The sequence below is a fragment of the Aspergillus brunneoviolaceus genome (assembly GCF_003184695.1).
Source record: "Aspergillus brunneoviolaceus CBS 621.78 unplaced genomic scaffold BO95scaffold_17, whole genome shotgun sequence".
In the NCBI taxonomy this organism is placed as follows: Eukaryota; Fungi; Ascomycota; class Eurotiomycetes; order Eurotiales; family Aspergillaceae; genus Aspergillus; species Aspergillus brunneoviolaceus.
This window is the reverse complement of record NW_020290747.1, coordinates 183,925-200,527: the sequence shown is the minus strand read 5'-3', so window position 1 is coordinate 200,527 and position 16,603 is coordinate 183,925. Positions and strand designations below refer to the sequence as shown.

At 53.4% G+C, this 16,603-nt stretch overlaps 5 protein-coding genes across 5 annotated transcripts; 3 read left to right on the top strand and 2 right to left on the bottom strand.

Moving 5' to 3' along the window:
* Positions 1-235: 235 nt before the first annotated feature.
* On the bottom strand, positions 236-664 carry BO95DRAFT_440741 (uncharacterized protein). The gene has a single exon (XM_025586026.1). The coding sequence runs from the start codon at positions 562-564 to the stop codon at positions 400-402; it is 165 nt and encodes a 54-aa protein (XP_025444571.1). The 5' UTR covers positions 565-664; the 3' UTR covers positions 236-399.
* On the top strand, positions 653-3,126 carry BO95DRAFT_440740 (putative phosphoketolase; the record flags this gene model as incomplete). Its single annotated transcript, XM_025586025.1, has 6 exons — positions 653-784; positions 865-1,017; positions 1,092-1,401; positions 1,462-2,082; positions 2,138-2,963; positions 3,033-3,126. Coding segments are annotated over exons 1-6 (2,000 nt in total), but the record flags the coding sequence as incomplete, so codon positions are not given.
* A 1,225-nt stretch (positions 3,127-4,351) lies between these two features.
* Positions 4,352-5,750, top strand: BO95DRAFT_66470 (RTA1 domain-containing protein). Its single transcript, XM_025592123.1, has 2 exons — positions 4,352-4,806; positions 4,874-5,750. Exons 1-2 carry the CDS (start codon positions 4,584-4,586, stop codon positions 5,617-5,619), a joined length of 969 nt encoding a protein of 322 aa, XP_025444569.1. The 5' UTR covers positions 4,352-4,583; the 3' UTR covers positions 5,620-5,750.
* A 1,133-nt stretch (positions 5,751-6,883) lies between these two features.
* Positions 6,884-10,192, bottom strand: BO95DRAFT_451361 (ATP-binding protein; the record flags this gene model as incomplete). Its single annotated transcript, XM_025588073.1, has 7 exons — positions 6,884-7,647; positions 7,705-8,008; positions 8,546-8,956; positions 9,010-9,350; positions 9,408-9,649; positions 9,725-10,090; positions 10,149-10,192. The coding sequence occupies 7 exons, from the start codon at positions 10,190-10,192 to the stop codon at positions 6,884-6,886; spliced, it is 2,472 nt and encodes an 823-aa protein (XP_025444568.1).
* A 1,680-nt stretch (positions 10,193-11,872) lies between these two features.
* On the top strand, positions 11,873-16,530 carry BO95DRAFT_440734 (translation initiation factor 3 subunit CLU1). The gene is made up of 4 exons (XM_025586024.1): positions 11,873-12,195; positions 12,262-12,327; positions 12,395-12,450; positions 12,525-16,530. The coding sequence occupies exons 1-4, from the start codon at positions 12,159-12,161 to the stop codon at positions 16,146-16,148; spliced, it is 3,783 nt and encodes a 1,260-aa protein (XP_025444567.1). The 5' UTR covers positions 11,873-12,158; the 3' UTR covers positions 16,149-16,530.
* The last annotated feature ends 73 nt before the right edge of the window (positions 16,531-16,603 follow it).

The following is a 16,603-nucleotide window of genomic DNA, read 5'->3' as shown; positions in this document are numbered from 1 at the left end:
GTCTAATCATTTACCCTGCTGTCCTCCACGTGGGATTTATCCAATCCTCGCGTATACTTCTACTACTCGCTTCCTACTTTCTCCGTTACCTTATCGCGATAAGCCCAGCCTACTCCCCAAATACACCCACGGGATACAGTATCAGCCCATCATGCCGGGAGAAGTCATCGATCGGCCGAATCCCAAGCCGGAACCATCCCACATCCCTGATCTCGTCGAACAATTGCAAGTCCAACTCCAGACAACTAAGCTAGAGGAATCAGACTACAATGCTTTGCAGAAGTATCGTCGTGCGGCGGCGTACATCGCTGCTGGTAAGCCAGCCAGCCAATCCATCACCACCATTGTCACACAAACATAAAACTAATGGCCGAATGTGTTTACAGCGATGATCTTCCTTCAGGATAACGTGCTGCTGAAACGTGGATTAAAGCATGAGGACATCAAGCCTCGACTCCTGGGTGAGTTTACCCTCATACCGGTTCCGCCGGTTCCGTTCCAGAACCACAGCAGCAGCAACAGCAACAGCAGCTCATACTTCTTCCGCAGGGCACTGGGGTACATGTCCCGGGTTGATCCTGGTGTACTCACATCTGAACTACCTGGTCCGGAAGCAGGATTTGAATATGCTCTACGTGGTTGGACCAGGCCACGGCGCTCCGGCTCTGCTAGCCTCCCTCTGGCTGGAGGGCTCATTGGGCAAATTCTACCCCGAATATTCGCGCAACATGGACGGTCTCCGTCAACTCATCTCGACCTTCAGCACGAGTGCTGGACTTCCTAGGTAACGAGAACGACTTGCTTGCGGTTGAGGTTTGCTCCTGGTAGACATGTTGCTGACCTCCTTTTCTTCCCTTCCAACAGCCATATCAATGCAGAAACTCCCGGTGCGATTCATGAGGGTGGTGAACTGGGTTATGCCCTGGCTGTCTCGTTCGGTGCGGTCATGGATAACCCGGATCTTATTGTCACCTGTGTGGTTGGTGATGGAGAAGCGGAAACCGGTCCGACTGCCACGTAAGTCCATTCCATCCGGTGGTCGTCGTCCGTTGGTTGGCATATGCTGATGCTGATTCTGATGATGTTTCAAGCTCGTGGCATGCCATCAAGTACATTGACCCCGCTGAGTCGGGCGCCGTCTTACCCATCCTCCACGTCAACGGATTCAAGATTAGCGAGCGCACCATCTTCGGGTGCATGGACAACAAGGAACTCACCACTCTTTTCACGGGCTACGGCTACCAAGTCCGCATTGTTGAGAACCTGGAGGATATTGACACCGACCTTCACAACTCCATGGCGTGGGCGGTTGATGAGATCCACAAGATCCAGAAGGCTGCACGTTCGGGCAAGCCAATCATGAAGCCTCGTTGGCCGATGCTTGTGCTGCGCACACCAAAGGTAGGTTCTTATGCAGCCAAACTTCTGATAATCGGGGAAAGCTAATTTGTAATATCGAAGGGCTGGTCTGGACCCAAGGAGCTTCATGGAACGTTCATCGAAGGTTCATTCCATTCGCACCAGGTGCCTCTCCCCAACGCGAAGAAAGACGAGGAGGAGCTTGCTGCTCTGGAGAAGTGGCTTTCTGCTTATGGTCCGAACGAGCTGTTCACCGAAGGTGGTGATATCATCGATGAGATCAAGTCCGTGATTCCTGCAGATGACGAAAAGAAGCTGGGCCAGCGAGCCGAGGCCTACAAGGGGTACATGGCACCGGAGCTCCCCGACTGGAAGGAGCTAGGCGTGGAGAAGGGCACCCAAGAAAGTGCTATGAAGGCGATTGGCAGATTGATCGACCAAGTGTTCACCAAGAACCCACACAGTGTCCGACTGTTCTCTCCGGATGAGCTGGAAAGTAACAAGCTCGACGCTGCTCTGTCGCACTCCGGAAGAAACTTTCAATGGGATCAGTTTTCAAACGCCAAAGGGGGTCGCGTCATCGAGGTGCTGAGTGAACATCTGTGCCAGGGCTTCATGCAAGGTTACACCTTGACCGGCCGCACCGGTATCTTCCCGTCCTACGAGAGTTTCCTGGGCATCATCCACACGATGATGGTGCAGTATGCCAAGTTCAACAAGATGGTGAGTTGACTCAAGCCCTCCCCTGTCTGTTGCCTGTTGGTACTGATCTTAGTAGGCTCAAGAGACGTCCTGGCACAGCCCTGTGAGCAGTCTCAATTACATCGAGACTAGCACTTGGGCCCGGCAGGAGCACAATGGATTTTCTCACCAGAACCCATCCTTCATTGGTGCAGTTCTCAAGCTGAAGCCCACGGCCGCCCGCGTGTACCTGCCGCCTGATGCCAACACTTTCCTATCCACGCTTCACCATTGTCTCAAGTCCAAGAATTACATCAACCTGATGGTGGGCTCCAAGCAGCCCACTCCGGTGTACCTCAGCCCGGAGGAGGCAGAGAATCACTGCAGAGCGGGTGCGTCGATCTGGAAGTTCTGCAGCACTGATGGGGGTCTGGATCCTGATGTTGTGCTCGTCGGCATCGGCGTCGAGGTGATGTTTGAAGTCATCGCTGCAGCGGCTATCCTCCGCAAGCGTTGCCCCGAACTCCGAGTCCGGGTTGTGAACGTGACGGACCTGATGATCCTTGAGAACCACGGGCAGCACCCGCATGCTCTGACGACGGAAGCCTTCGACAGCCTGTTTGGATCCGACCGACCCATTCACATCAACTACCACGGATACCCGACTGAGCTGAAGGGGCTGCTCTTCGGCCGGCCTGGTCTGGACCGGGTCACCATCGAAGGATATATGGAAGAAGGCAGTACCACAACTCCGTTCGACATGATGCTGTTGAACCACGTTTCACGTTACCACGTGGCGCAGGCAGCTGTCATCGGGGCCTCCAGACGAAACGAGAGAGTCCAGGTACGCCAGCAGGAGCTGTGTGCGGAGCTCGGCCACGAGATTGCTGAAACGCGCAAGTACATCCTCAAGAATCGGCAGGGTAAGCAAACCTCACTTTCAAACTCCCAGAATTTTGATCATTGGAACCCGTGCTGATCGTTTTGCATAGACCCCGAAGGTACTTATGAGACGCCCTCCTTTGACTGAGAAGCTGTCGGATGATTATGAGTCATGAGAAATAAGACAATCAATAGTTAATAGAGTTTTCAGATTCATTCCTTTGTGGAGATCTATCTAGTTATAGGTAGACGTATGAGTAAGTAGGGGAAATCGGGGCTTAAAGGCTATGGTCGCCAAGGGACATGGCTTCGTGTTGAGCGTCGTCCACTATTCCCAAAATGTAGAAGCTTGCGATGAATAGCGGCGAGACCGGCCGTAGAAGCCTGATTCTTTAGGCAGCACATTAATTAATCCTTCAGTGAAGCTGACATCAGAGCGGCTCACGGAGTCCTCAAACGTTATCTCCGTCTCTCAACTCACTGCCACATGGAACACGGGGCTCAGAAATGATCAGGCTGCCATATTTGTCTGGATTCCCATTGAAAGTATAGCATCATCAAGGGCGTACGTATCACGCCCTGCATGGAGACTTAGGTTTTGTTGTTTACACGAGTCGCGACGTTGACATCGGGGTTGGATCTTCCCGATCTCCGCTTCCCTGTCAACTTCTCCTCCTACGTCAGCCGGGTTAGATTGAGAGTGGTTTTCCCGACTGACGAAGCTGAAAGGATCTGGGCGCTGAAACGAGCCCTCACGCATTGTGGCCTTGGCCAACTGCAGCTGCAGCTGCAGCAACGACAGGTCACTGCTTCTATCCCATGAGACAAGCGGACACTTTATGCACGGCATTCGGCGGTGGTGATTCGCCTAACAAATGTCCCGGCCGTGGCTCTCTCGGGAGCTTCGGCAATCGTTAGGCGTTATATGTGACAGTCTAAACCCGATTCGGTGTACCTTGCGAGTCCATATCTTCGCCGCGCAACTATGGAACCAGCCAATTCCCCCGTCAGCTCTCTTTTTTGGGTCTCGCCCAAAATACCGTGGACATTCGGCGAATGAGCGGTTTGGTTTCCTTGATGGTCCTGAATTACTAATGGAACCGGCCAGGGACCATCACCCCGGGGGTGTGAAACAATCAATTAGATTCTCAGGTAGCACAGATTTTCACCGTCTTTCTCGACAAGGCTGGCTATGATGGGTGGCCCATAAAACAGAGTACAGGGGATTCCCTCCCCCAGGCAGACATGATGTGATACGAATAGGATCAAACGTGGGTGGGCTTGGAAACCAAGGTTTTGGAAGGATCGCGCGGCGCGTTGGACAGTACACAACGTACCTTACCCTTACCCTGGCTCCATACAATCGGATCTGACCCTGAGAGTCTTGCCTGTGGCTCGGCCACTCGTTTTTCTTTCTCATCTCTGCATTCACAGGTGGAGCAATTCCGTTCACCCTGTGGAGTAATCCCGTTCCCTCGCTTGGTCTTATATAGCACGGCCCCGGTGCTATTTTCTCTGCGGCTTTTTGTATCTTCTCCTTTTTTCCCTGCCTCTGTGTGTTTTGAGGTCTAAGAACTGTTCACGCCATCTATCTACGAGTCTTGATAAACGTCCGAACGTCTCTGTGATTATTGTGGCTGTCGACTAGGATCTAGTTCAAGATGAGCAACAGCACGCTTGCGGCTCAGGCCGAGTTCCGCCAGTCGTTGAGGGAGGGCTGCCATGCTTACGTGGAGGGGTATGGCACATCATATGGCTACCAGCCATCACTGGCCGCAGGCATCGTATTCTGCGTGCTCTTTGGGGTCTCCATGCTTGCGCATCTGGTGCAGATGGTATGGAAGAGGACATGGTGGTGTACGGTATTCGTCCTCGGGTGTGCTGGTACGTCCCCATCCTGATCTTTTCACATCTGGTCTGCCTGCGCGCGAACTGACAAGCTTCTTTCCAGTTGAACTCATCGGTTGGGCCGGTCGTACATGGTCTGCAGAGTGTCCGTATAACTCGACTGCGTTCCTGATGCAGATTTCCACCCTGATCATCGGTAAGTCGCATAATCTCCCGGAAAGGCTCATACACCAAACATTGGCCCTAATCCACCACCTCGTTTCAGCCCCAACCTTCTTCACCGCGGGAATCTACGTCCTTCTGGGCCGGTTCATCGCGCTGATGGGCCCGGAAACCTCGATGCTGAGCCCCAAGCTCTACCTCTGGATCTTCGTCACCTGCGACATTGTGTCGTTGGTCGTGCAGGCCATCGGCGGCGGGCTGGCGTCGATCGCCTACAACAGCGCGGACGGCAACACCGAGCCCGGCACGCACACCATGGTGGCCGGTATCGTCTTCCAGCTGGCCTCGATCACCGTCTTCGTCCTGCTGGCGGCCGACTTCGTGCGCCGCACCCTGCGCCTCCGCCTCCTGCAGACCATGACCGGCTCCGTGGTGCCCCTGCTGGGCGCCATGATTCTGTCGGTCGTCGTCATCTACGTCCGGAGCATCTACCGCACGATCGAGCTGTCGCAGGGCTGGTCCGGCTACCTCATCACCCACGAGGTGTACTTCATCGTCCTCGACGGCGTCATGATGGTCCTCGCCGTCGCCGTGTTCAACGTCTTCCACCCCGGGTGGCTGCTGCCCAAGGGGGCCGTGAAGCCGTTCCATCGAGAGATCAACTCATTCGACATGGAGAGACGATGAATCCCGGAACGATTCGCTTCTGTTTTTGCATTTTCATTGCATGCGCGAATTCCATATCCGAGTATTTCTTTGGGCCTTGTACTTTCTTTTTCATTCTCACCACCCTCTTCCCCCTTTCTCTGTAATTGACTTATCCTGTCCCGAACATAGACTCTATACCCCACCCCCACTTCTATCTTCCTATCTTCTCATCACATCACGATAATCACATAGACAGGTAGACAAAATACCACCACATCCTCATCCTATCCTCAAACCCTCTCAACCACCGAGAAAAAAAAAAGGATCAATCACATCCGTTTCAGATGAAACATTCAAGAGAACCCCGGGACCCCGGGGGAAACCTTCTCCGCAACCCAGAGTTCCGATCCGATAAAATTGGGTTGGCGTTTCATCTTCGGTTTCAAGGTTTCCGCGACACGGACCCAAAAATTGGGCTGGCTCTCGGAAGGTAGGTAGACTTGATCGACCGTTTCCCCCACCCCCTGGTTGTCTTGATTGGTTGGTTGGTTGGTACAGTACCTTGCTTTTCATGGCGGTACGTCGAGTTTGTTTTTTCTGCTTTTTTGGGAGGAGGAGGGGGGTGGGATTGCAGGGCTTGACTGCTTGCTGTACTATGCTCTTGCTGAATTGTGGGTCTTGGGCTGAGGCTGTAGGTACCAGGACTTGGTACGGTGCTTTGTGGTTTCAACGGGAAGCTTAGAACTTAGGCTTCGCAGGTTCGAGCTACCAAGTCGGAGATTGCTTGGTTTTTCAGGGTGCAGTTTACGGGTCAGGGGAGAGTTTTGCCCGATCTCAAGCCTGAGCTGCCAGACATTTAAGTTTTGAAGATGGACGTGATATTTTCAGGGATATTGACACACAATAACGAAAAAAAAAAGTCGGGAAAGACGAGAAGTAAAAAGAAACAAAATCGAAAGGGTAAGGTCATAAGAGAAGCACAATCTCCCGGAAAACAGCCATTCAGTCCTTTTCGCCAACTTCCCAGAACGCCCCGTTCAATTTGGTGGGGAGGTGCTGGGGAGGGGGTTTGCTTAATTGCACCGTTGCTCCGCCCGCTGACATACATTGCTTGCTTTGAAGGTGATACTGAAAGACACAAAGAGAATCGCAAGAAGAAAGTATTGACACTCTGCTTCGGTGAGAAGTTTTCCCTTGGTAGCGAACGTGATGCGATACCGAAATTCATTTGCTTCGGCAGAAGAGACCGTGTTCCATGGAGTCATAAGAAGTAGATGGGTGAAGCGAGATATTCCCTACGAGATCATACGCCGTCCACCGACTCAATCCATCCGAACATCAATCCGTTCACCAGCGCAGCAGCGGCCCACACCAGCCCCCAGACCGAGGCGCCCTCCACGCTCACGCGGTTCACCGTGCCTGCGACCTGAATGACCGTGTTGGCGAGCAACATACCCGCCAGAACAACGGTGCGCGAGACCAGCACTTGAGTCTTGGGGGAGAGGGTGCCCCAGGTCTTGCGGTAGACGGCGCACGCGAGGTACTCGCCGTCCTGGGTGAAGGTGGAGGGTTTCGTGGTCTTCTCGGTCCTCTCGGTCTTCTTGTCGCTGGCAGCAGACGCGCCGGTCGAGCTGGCGAAGAGGAAGTCGCGCGCCGCAAAGCCGGCGGGGAGGAGAGTCAGGAAGAGAGCCGGGAGGCCGGCGGGTCCGGCGTGCACGGCGGAAATGTCGGGGATGCCCTCAAAGTGGAGGACCAGGTTGGTGGGCAGCCACGGGGTGGCGTAGCTGAGGTAGAGGGCCACGGTGAAGATCGCGGTCGCGACCATGGTCGTGTAGGCGGTTGTGGCGCGGTCTTGCAGGATGAGGCGGTTGGAGACGGTCTCCGGGCTCGCGTGGGCGAGATCATGGAAAGAGTTGGGGCGGCGGAGGAGGGTGAAGGGGAGGACCGTCGAGAGGATGGTGATCGCATACGAGGCCAGGATGGTGGTCGGTCGCACGCCGTAGAAGGTGGAGAGGAGGGAGTAGGTCGGAAGATGGGTGAGGAAGGTGAAGGAGCAGACGTCATGGCCTGCGCGAAGAGGTCAGTTTCATCGGAGGGGGATGCTGTGAGAAGAGGCATACATACTGTCGTATCCCAGAATCCAGGCCAGCCCGACCTCAACGGCCTTCCACGCCATCAACCCTCCCACTTCCCACCAGGTCTCAAGATGCTTGCTCACATTGCCGAGCTCGCCCCGGGTCACGATCGGCATGAGCGTAAATAGGCCAGAGCTCAGAGCTAGGCTGCTGACAACGGCCAGAAGGAATCGCGCTGGGGGTGGAATTCGCTCCAACTGCGTCTTGTGGTGGGGCTGCGCACTGGCGCTGGGCTCTTGGGTTATTGTCACAGAGGACAGCACTTCTTTCTTGCGCGGGGACATGGTTCGAATCTGATCGTTGTGTTTTTTCACAGATGTGTGGTGGTGCTGTTAGTGGTGGTAGAATGGTGGTGCGACGAGGGTATTCTTGTAGTCAAGGCTGGTCAGTTTGGGGGGTGTGGGAGGGGTGATGGAGGGGAATGAAAGAATGAGGAGGAGAAAGGACAACACGAGACACGAGATAAAGAAAGAAAGATTAATGATGAGGCTGGGAATGTTTGGCCCTCGCGGGCGGTGAGGTCAGCAGTGGATGATGTCATTCGTCCATGATGCAAACAAGGACCCTGGTTCGCGGGCTGAGGCAGCAAGGCATTCGTTCCACTATACCTCATCATTATGGCATGCATCTTTGTTTATTCCTATACATTCAATAACTGTACAATTCGGCTGTATGCATGATGCCCAATGGTCACCAAAAGAACAAGTCCACACTTATTCAGTCAGGTCTGGCTATTGCCTCGCAAAGCCTGCAATGCATGTCGCGTCGCAGGCTACTCACATCCCCCAGCATCGTCCTCAGTCGTCCTCTTTCTCTGGCTCGCTCTCTACCACGGAAAACTCCGCCGCGCCTTGCTCACGACCCTTGCTATCCCGCATAACCAGCTGGTATTTGCCCTGATTCCATAGGTCTTTAATCGTCAATTCGCGCGTACGTCCGAGACTTTCGATGTCTCCAATACGCGTCAGTGTGCCCTCCAAGTGCTCATCGAATCCTGGCCAGTTGCAGATTTCACGGAACGCGTTCTGCATCGGAACCGAGTCGGCTCGAACCATGGCTCGAGAGTCGATAGTGAAGATGTTTTCATGATCATAGCTCTGGACGAAATCCGCCCTCGTCATGATCTGCCGGGCTTCGTGGAGGGGGATCTCTGGGAGGATGTGGCCTAGCTCCGGGTGATAGGAATGCTTCATCTTCTTTTCCTCTTCCACAAGTGCCTTGGCCAGCACCATCGCGGCGGACTATCACCGTTGTCAGTCAAATTTTGTCCGCCCTGACCTTTGGAGAACCATACCGCATATTTTTGCTGGTCCATCACATCATCATCCATCTCGGGACCCAAAATCCAGCACTTGTTAAGAAACCATGTCTTCTCAGCCGTGCAAATATCCTGACACAATTTCTTGTAATCAGGGGCCTTAGCCACTCGATTCAAGAAGGACAGCCGCCCTCCAACGGCATCGTACACCTTCTCCAGATCTTCAGGCGATAGCTCTTCACCGAAATACTGCTTACGGTATCTCTTCAGAGCCTCCATGGCCGGCTCCTTGGGTAAATCTTTAACAGGGATGACTTCCATGCGCGTCGCATAGCGCTTGAGGCGTTCGTACACCCAGTAGTCATCGCTATTCAGGACTTTTGTTGTCAACTATTAGTGATACATCCACAAGTTACATATTGAATCAAACTTACTCGTCGTGACAAGGCCACTTGCGGCCCACTGCTCGGCTCGTTGCTGAATGACCTCGAGAAGATCTTGGCCATCATGATCGTCGCGAACCAGGTGCGCGCTATTGACAATCAAAATCAAGGGACTCTTCTTCGTGCGCCGTCTAGTCAAAGCGACCTTTTCTAGCTTGTTGAATGCGCGCTCAATATCCAGGAGAGCGGTTGTGTCCCGGGGGCCCTTGATGCTGAATAAACTTCCAATGTAGCTGCAAGATGCGCACTATGTGTCAGTCAAGCCATCACAGTAGCCAGGCCAATAGCCTTCATATGTACTCGCTTACTCTTCATGGAATTCATAGTCCAGTGCTTTACCCAGACGGATCCGGAAGATCTCCAGATCGCCATGCGCCTCGAACATTGCGCAACCCTCGCCGTTGATCTTACGCATCGCTTCGAGGATCATGGACGTCTTTCCCGTCCCTTTCTCCCCGACTAACAGGTAATAACGTCCTACTCCGAGGCCGGAGACAATCCTGTCGATGCGGGCTTGCTCGTCACGGACTACCCAATGCTCTTCATGGTTGAAGCGGTGTTTGCCTTCCTCGATCCCAGCAATCTCAAGCGCAGGGTCGCCAGGATTGAAAGCATTCTCCATTTTTTCCAGGATCAGATACTTGTAGTACCGATGATACGCATATCCGGCTAGACTAGTGCCATAATCAGCGAACCACGAGTGCTTCCATGTCGTGAGGAAGCGAATCTTACCCTAGAATTGCAAGAGAGGCGAATGTCGTGGCCGCCGTCTCCATCATCTTCAGCAAAGTCGACCTCACCGTGGGCTCCTCATCCGCCTCCTTCTCTTTCTTCTTCTCCCGACTCTTTGGCTCTTCAGATGGGCTTTGCTCTAACGAGTCGGGCCCCGCCAATACAGGCCCCTGCGTGAAATTTCGTACGACATAAGGGGTGGTGATTCGATGATTCCGAGGAGGTCGTGGCAGGCCAGCCCGGGCGAGAGAACTCAGGGACCGGGAAGCATGTCGATACAACATCATCCTCCACCAGTCGGATATCGTGGAGGTGTGTAGCAGAAATTCTCGAAGACGAAGGGGTCATGAAAAAAAGAAAAGAACGACTTAATGGAAGCCAGGAACAGGGCGATAGATCCTGTGCTTTGAGGTGATAAGAACGAATGGTCCGGGACGTCGGCGCAGATAGATTAATGTATGACAAAGGACGAGTGACGGGATCTGATATACTACATGCAACGAATGCCAAGTGCAATTAGCAGGGAGGAAATTGGGCCGGAAGAACAGATTCTGCCCATGCACGGACCAGGGACTAAGGAGCGTCAACGGTGAGCAGGTCCAAAAGAAGGAAGAAAGTTGAGGTGGGAAAATGTAAGGGAAAAAAAGAGTGTCGGGAAGGTTCAGCCAGCAACAGGAAGATGAGGTGTATCTATGGGGTGCAGAACCAATCATTCGTTTACTGGCTTGCGCATCTCTGGTTCGTCTGCTGCGCCTCCGATCGTCGAAACTTATGCACTGTAAATTCTGATAGTGGCCTTGGCATTGACCATGCTGTGGCTGACCGTTTAGTACCTAGCGGCTCAATGTCTAATATGTACTCCGTAGTTTGTTGGAGGTTGAGATGGAATTAATGACTACTAGATGCCAAGTGTTCTTGAATCGATTGCTTGAATCCTGAGCCTAAGTAGGATGAACAATCAAAAAAGGCACGTGACCCTGTCAGGAACGATTCTTCCGTAGCACGGCACCTGCCAGGTTTACCTATTTTACACCGGTGTCTGTCTCAACGATCGGCTATCCAGTATCAGTGCAAAATGTAACTTACTCCGCAGATGTGCTTAGGATATTATCAGATTGATCGATACTCGGCTGTTGTGCCGAAATATATTTCCCTCCCGCTTTACCGGTGGTCCCGCCGACACGGAGCTCGATGTTGATAGTGGTGCGTAATCGGTGGTCTCGCATTTGTCGCAGCTGATCGGAGATTAAATAGTTTAAAGCTAAGATTTGGATTAGGGCTATGGTTGCTTTTTTATGGCAGTAGCATGAAGAGTGATTGCCAGGTCGTAAGGCTGTGCGAAAGACAGACAGAGAGAGGAAGTGTCTGTAGGTGTATGTGTGGGAACTATGTTTGCGGGACACTGTACATAACTACAGCAAGCACCATCGAGTCAATCTTCGCAAATGGTGACAATTCACTTGATGACCTGGATGCAGTTACACGTACAAGCATAATTTAAAAGACAGCGCAGATATCGATTGCCCCATTGGGATGAGAAACCATGGCAGGCAATGGATGTGGAGAACTTGGAAATGGTGTTGAATCTGCCGTCTTTCCCACCGCCCCGAGCAGTTCCGAAGGTTTTCCGCATCCGCGAAATTTTCTCTTCTGGCCGGTTTCCCCGTGTGCGCTTCTCCAGCTTCATTCCATCCTATTCCTATACTTTACCTTTTTTTTTTTTCCCTCTCTTCCCCCCCCCCCATTTTGCGCTTCCCTTAGTTGGTTTGGGTTCTGGGGTCCGGTTTGCACTTACTTCAATTGCTCCCCTCCTATACCTTGTATCATATTCTCTTATTTTTCTTATCCAGTCTCCCTCCCGTTCCGTTTCCATTCTATTTTCTCCACCGCTACCCGATTCTTCTTCGGGTTCGAGTCATCAAGTCGTCGCCAGGTCGCTACGCTTCTTCAATACTCCAGTCACCCTTCCCCTCATTACGGTCCGGTCAATTCATCAATTAGTCCGCTAAAATGGCCCAGACCAATGGCGAATTGGAGCACTCGAAAGGTTTGCTCTCTCCGACATTCTCGCAGTATGTTTTGCCTTCGGCCAACTAATCAATCGTCCATGCAGAGTCTCCCGAACAGCTCCTCAATGGCGACTCCCCTGTTGAGGGCCAGGAGGAGGAAATCAGCGGTGGTATGTAGCCTTGAAGAACAGCTCAAACTACATTGATTACTGACCTGCACGGCTCTTACGTTTCCAGGTCTTTTCCAGATCTCCGTGAAATTGCCTCGTGAGCCCTACAAGATCCAGGTCATGGTGGGTATCTTGTCTACAGGAAAATTATACGACCAGCACCAAATTCCGTCGTTCTAACCCAGATCCTTCGTTAGGTCTCGAGTCAAGAACAAGTCCAAGACGTTCGTCAATCCATTGTCGAACTTCCCAGCACCTTCCAGTACACCTGCTTTCACCTCGAGTTTAACGGCCAGCGCATCAACGACTTCGTTGAACTGTCGGAGGTACCAGACCTCAAGGCTGATTCCGAGATCGTCCTTGTGGAGGACCCCTACAACGAGAAGGAGGCCCGCATGCACGTTGTCCGCATGAGGGAATTGGTCGGTGCCGCTGGTGACCGTGTCGATAACCTCCATGGTCTCAGTGCGGGTTTGTCTCTGCACGATGCCATTGCGGCCGACGCCGAGGAGCCTGCCTCCGACAAGGACCACTCCCTTTCCAAGTACGAGATTGCTAGCTCTCCATCTTTGAAGACCATCCTTCCTCGTGACGAGACTCCTCTTCCCAAGACTGTGAAGGCCATCTCTCTTTCTGCTTGGAACCCTCCCCCCTACCACCTGCGTCAAAAGGGTCACTTGCTCTACCTTCAGGTTACCACCAACGAGGGCGAGCAGTTCCAGATCACGTCCCACGTCTCTGGCTTCTACGTGAACAAGTGCTCGAACATGAAGTTCGACCCCTCTCCCAAGACCATCCCCAAGTGCGGCAAGGCTCACTCGCTGCTCTCCTTGATCGCCCACCTGTCGCCTTCGTTCGGCTCCTCTTTCGAAGCGCTCCAGGAGTCTAACAACAAGAAGGATCTCCTGACTACCTTCCCGTTCCAGAACGCCATCCCCAACAACCCGTGGTTGGTGCCTTCTCCCACCTCGAACGCCAACGCACACCAGTCGGATATCACTCGCTCCCAAGAGAACTACCTCATCTCTGGCGTCGACAACGCAGAGACTCTCAGAGACTGGAACGAGGAGTTCCAGACTACCCGGGAGCTTCCTCGGGATACTGTCCAGGACCGTGTTTTCCGTGAGCGCTTGACATCCAAGCTGTTCGCCGACTACAACGAGGCTGCTGCTCGCGGTGCTGTTCTTGTCGCCCGCGGCGAGGTTGCCCCCTTGAACCCCACCGAGGACCGTGACGCCCAAATTTTCGTGTACAACAACATCTTCTACTCCTTTGGTGCCGACGGTGTTGGTACATTCGCCTCCGAGGGTGGTGATGAGGCTGCCCGCGTTGCTGTCGGCAAGGATGTCCTGGGTATCAAGGCTGTTAACCAGCTTGACATCAACGGCCTGTTCACCCCCGGAACTGTTGTCGTTGACTACCTCGGCAAGCGTATCGTTGGTCAGAGTATTGTTCCCGGTATTTTCAAGCAGCGGGAGCCCGGTGAGCACCAGATCGACTACGGTGGTGTTGAGGGCAAGGATGTCGTGGCCACCCACCCCGACTTCGTCCCTGTCTTCGAGAAGATGTCCAAGGCTCTTCGTGTTAAGAAGCACGCTGTCTGGGACAAGGAGAATCAGCGTCACGAACTGGAGGGCAGTGTCGAGACGAAGGGTCTCTTGGGCACTGATGGTCGCAAGTACGTGCTTGACCTGTACCGCGTGACTCCCATGGATGTTACTTGGCAGGAGGAGGAGGGTAGCGACGCCTATCCCCACCGCATGTCCGTGCTGCGCTTGGAACTCGTTGAGTCGTACTGGAGACACAAAATGAGCCAATACGTCAAGGCTGAAGTTGAGCGCCGCCGCCAGGCCAAGGCCGAGGAGGAAGCCTCTAAGGAGAAGACTGAGGAGACCTCCGAGTCCAAGGAGCAGGAAGGCTCTGAGGAGAAGCCCGAGGAGAAGCCCGAGGAGAAGACTGAGGAGTCTAATGATCAGGAGCGCGTTGATATCTCAGGATTCTCCCTTGCTCTGAACCCTGATGTGTTCAGCGGCCAGGTTCCTCAGACCGAGGAGGAGAAGGAACAGTGGGCGCAGGATGAGAAGGAAGTCCGCGAGACCTGCGACTACCTGCGCTCCAAGGTCATGCCCGAGCTTGTTCAAGATCTGCATGACGGAGACGTCGGTTTCCCCATGGACGGACAGTCTCTCAGCCAATTGCTGCACAAGCGCGGTATCAACATCCGCTACCTCGGCAAGCTGGCCCAGCTGTCCAAGGAGAAGGGAGCTCGTCTTGACGCTCTGACCACCCTCCTCGTCCAGGAGATGATTGCTCGTGGCTTCAAGCACATTGCCAACCAGTACCTCCGCAATGTCCCGGCTCCTTTCGTTCCCTCTTGCGTTGCCCACTTGTTGAACTGCCTCTTGGGCGCTAACGTCAACGCTAGCCCTCGCGCTGAGATTGACGCTGCCATGCGCTCGATCTACCCCGACGGTGACTTCTCTTTCGAGAAGGTCACTCCGGCTACTCTCCGCGCTGAGATTGAGAAGCAGGTCACCATCCGGTACCGCTTCACTCTGGAGGCCGAGTGGTTCAACTCTCTGCGCCACCTGCAGCTTCTCCGTGACATCTCTATCAAGCTTGGTCTTCAGCTTGGTGCTCGCGAGTTCGTCTTCGACAAGTCTCAAATCCCTGCCAAGGTGCCTGCTACCAACGGTGCCAACGGTTCCGCTCAGGAAGAGGGTAACGGCAAGAAGAAGAACAAGAAGAAGGGTGGCGACTCTAGCTCCCCTGCCCGTGCTCCTGTGGAGGAGAAGCCGGCCCTCACCATCTCCGCCGATGATATCCTTAACATTGTGCCCCTTGTGAAGGACGCCTCTCCCCGCAGCTCGCTCGCTGAGGAGGCTCTCGAAGCCGGCCGTATCTCTCTCATGCAGAACCAGAAGCAATTGGGCCAGGAGCTCATTCTTGAATCCCTGTCGCTTCATGAGCAGATCTACGGCATCCTCCACCCCGAGGTTGCCAAGCTCTACCACCAGCTCTCTATGCTCTACTACCAGACCGATGAGAAGGAAGCGGCCGTCGAGTTGGCTCGCAAGGCCGTCATCGTCACTGAGCGTACTCTGGGTGTTGACTCCGCCGATACTATCCTGAGCTACCTCAACCTCAGCTTGTTCGAGCATGCCTCTGGCAACACCAAGACTGCCTTGGCCTACATCAAGCATGCTATGGACTTGTGGAAGATCATCTATGGTGCTAACCACCCTGATTCGATCACCACCATGAACAATGCCGCTGTCATGCTGCAGCACTTGAAGCAGTACTCCGACTCCCGGAAGTGGTTCGAGGCTTCTCTGGTTGTGTGCGAGTCGCTCTTCGGCAAGCAGTCCATCAACACCGCCACAATCCTGTTCCAGCTCGCCCAGGCCCTGGCCCTCGACCAGGACTCGAAGGGTGCGGTTGCCAAGATGCGCGATGCGTACAACATTTTCCTTGCCCAGTTGGGTCCTAATGACCGCAACACCAAGGAGGCTGAGACCTGGCTCGAGCAGCTCACTCAGAACGCTGTTTCCATCGCCAAGCATGCCAAGGACATCCAGGCTCGCCGTCTGCGCCGTATCAACATGACCCCCCGCACTCTCGGCACCAAGGTTCAGCCTCAGGTTGGTCAGTCTGCCCCCGAGGCTGCTGGAGCCAAGAATGGCACCTTGGATGCTCGAAGCGTCGATGAGCTGCTCAAGTTCATTGAGGGCGGCGACCAGGGCTCCTCGAAGGCCAAGCAGAAGAAGCGTGCCGCCGCCAGCAACCCCAAGCTCCGCGGCTCGAAGAAATCTTCGGCTTAGACTCGATCTTCCTTCTCTCCTTTTTCCTTCTTCTGATGAGGTTATTGGGTAAAACGAAAAGCTGCTCTGGTTTTTTTTTCCTTGGCTTACAAATGTCTTAACATGAATGTTGTATTTTGACCCCATATATCCTTGTCAAGGGTCAATATGTTGGATGAGCGGCACGTTTGTATTTCTGTAACTCTCTCTCTACTCTTTCGCACCAATTGGTGATCATGGCTCTATGTTGATTATATTTATACTCTTCGTTATTTCTCATTCTTTTCCGCGGGCAGAGCATAGCAAAGTCGGGTGATTTGCATGCTATCTGGGTATGTTTCCATGTACTATATATGACCAGCGACCTTCCAAATGTGTCTGTAATGAATTTTAACACATTACTCTGAGTTCGCCTATTCTTGTACACAATTCAATACTTAACATTTCTTTTCCACCGAATGGCAATCCTGATAGTT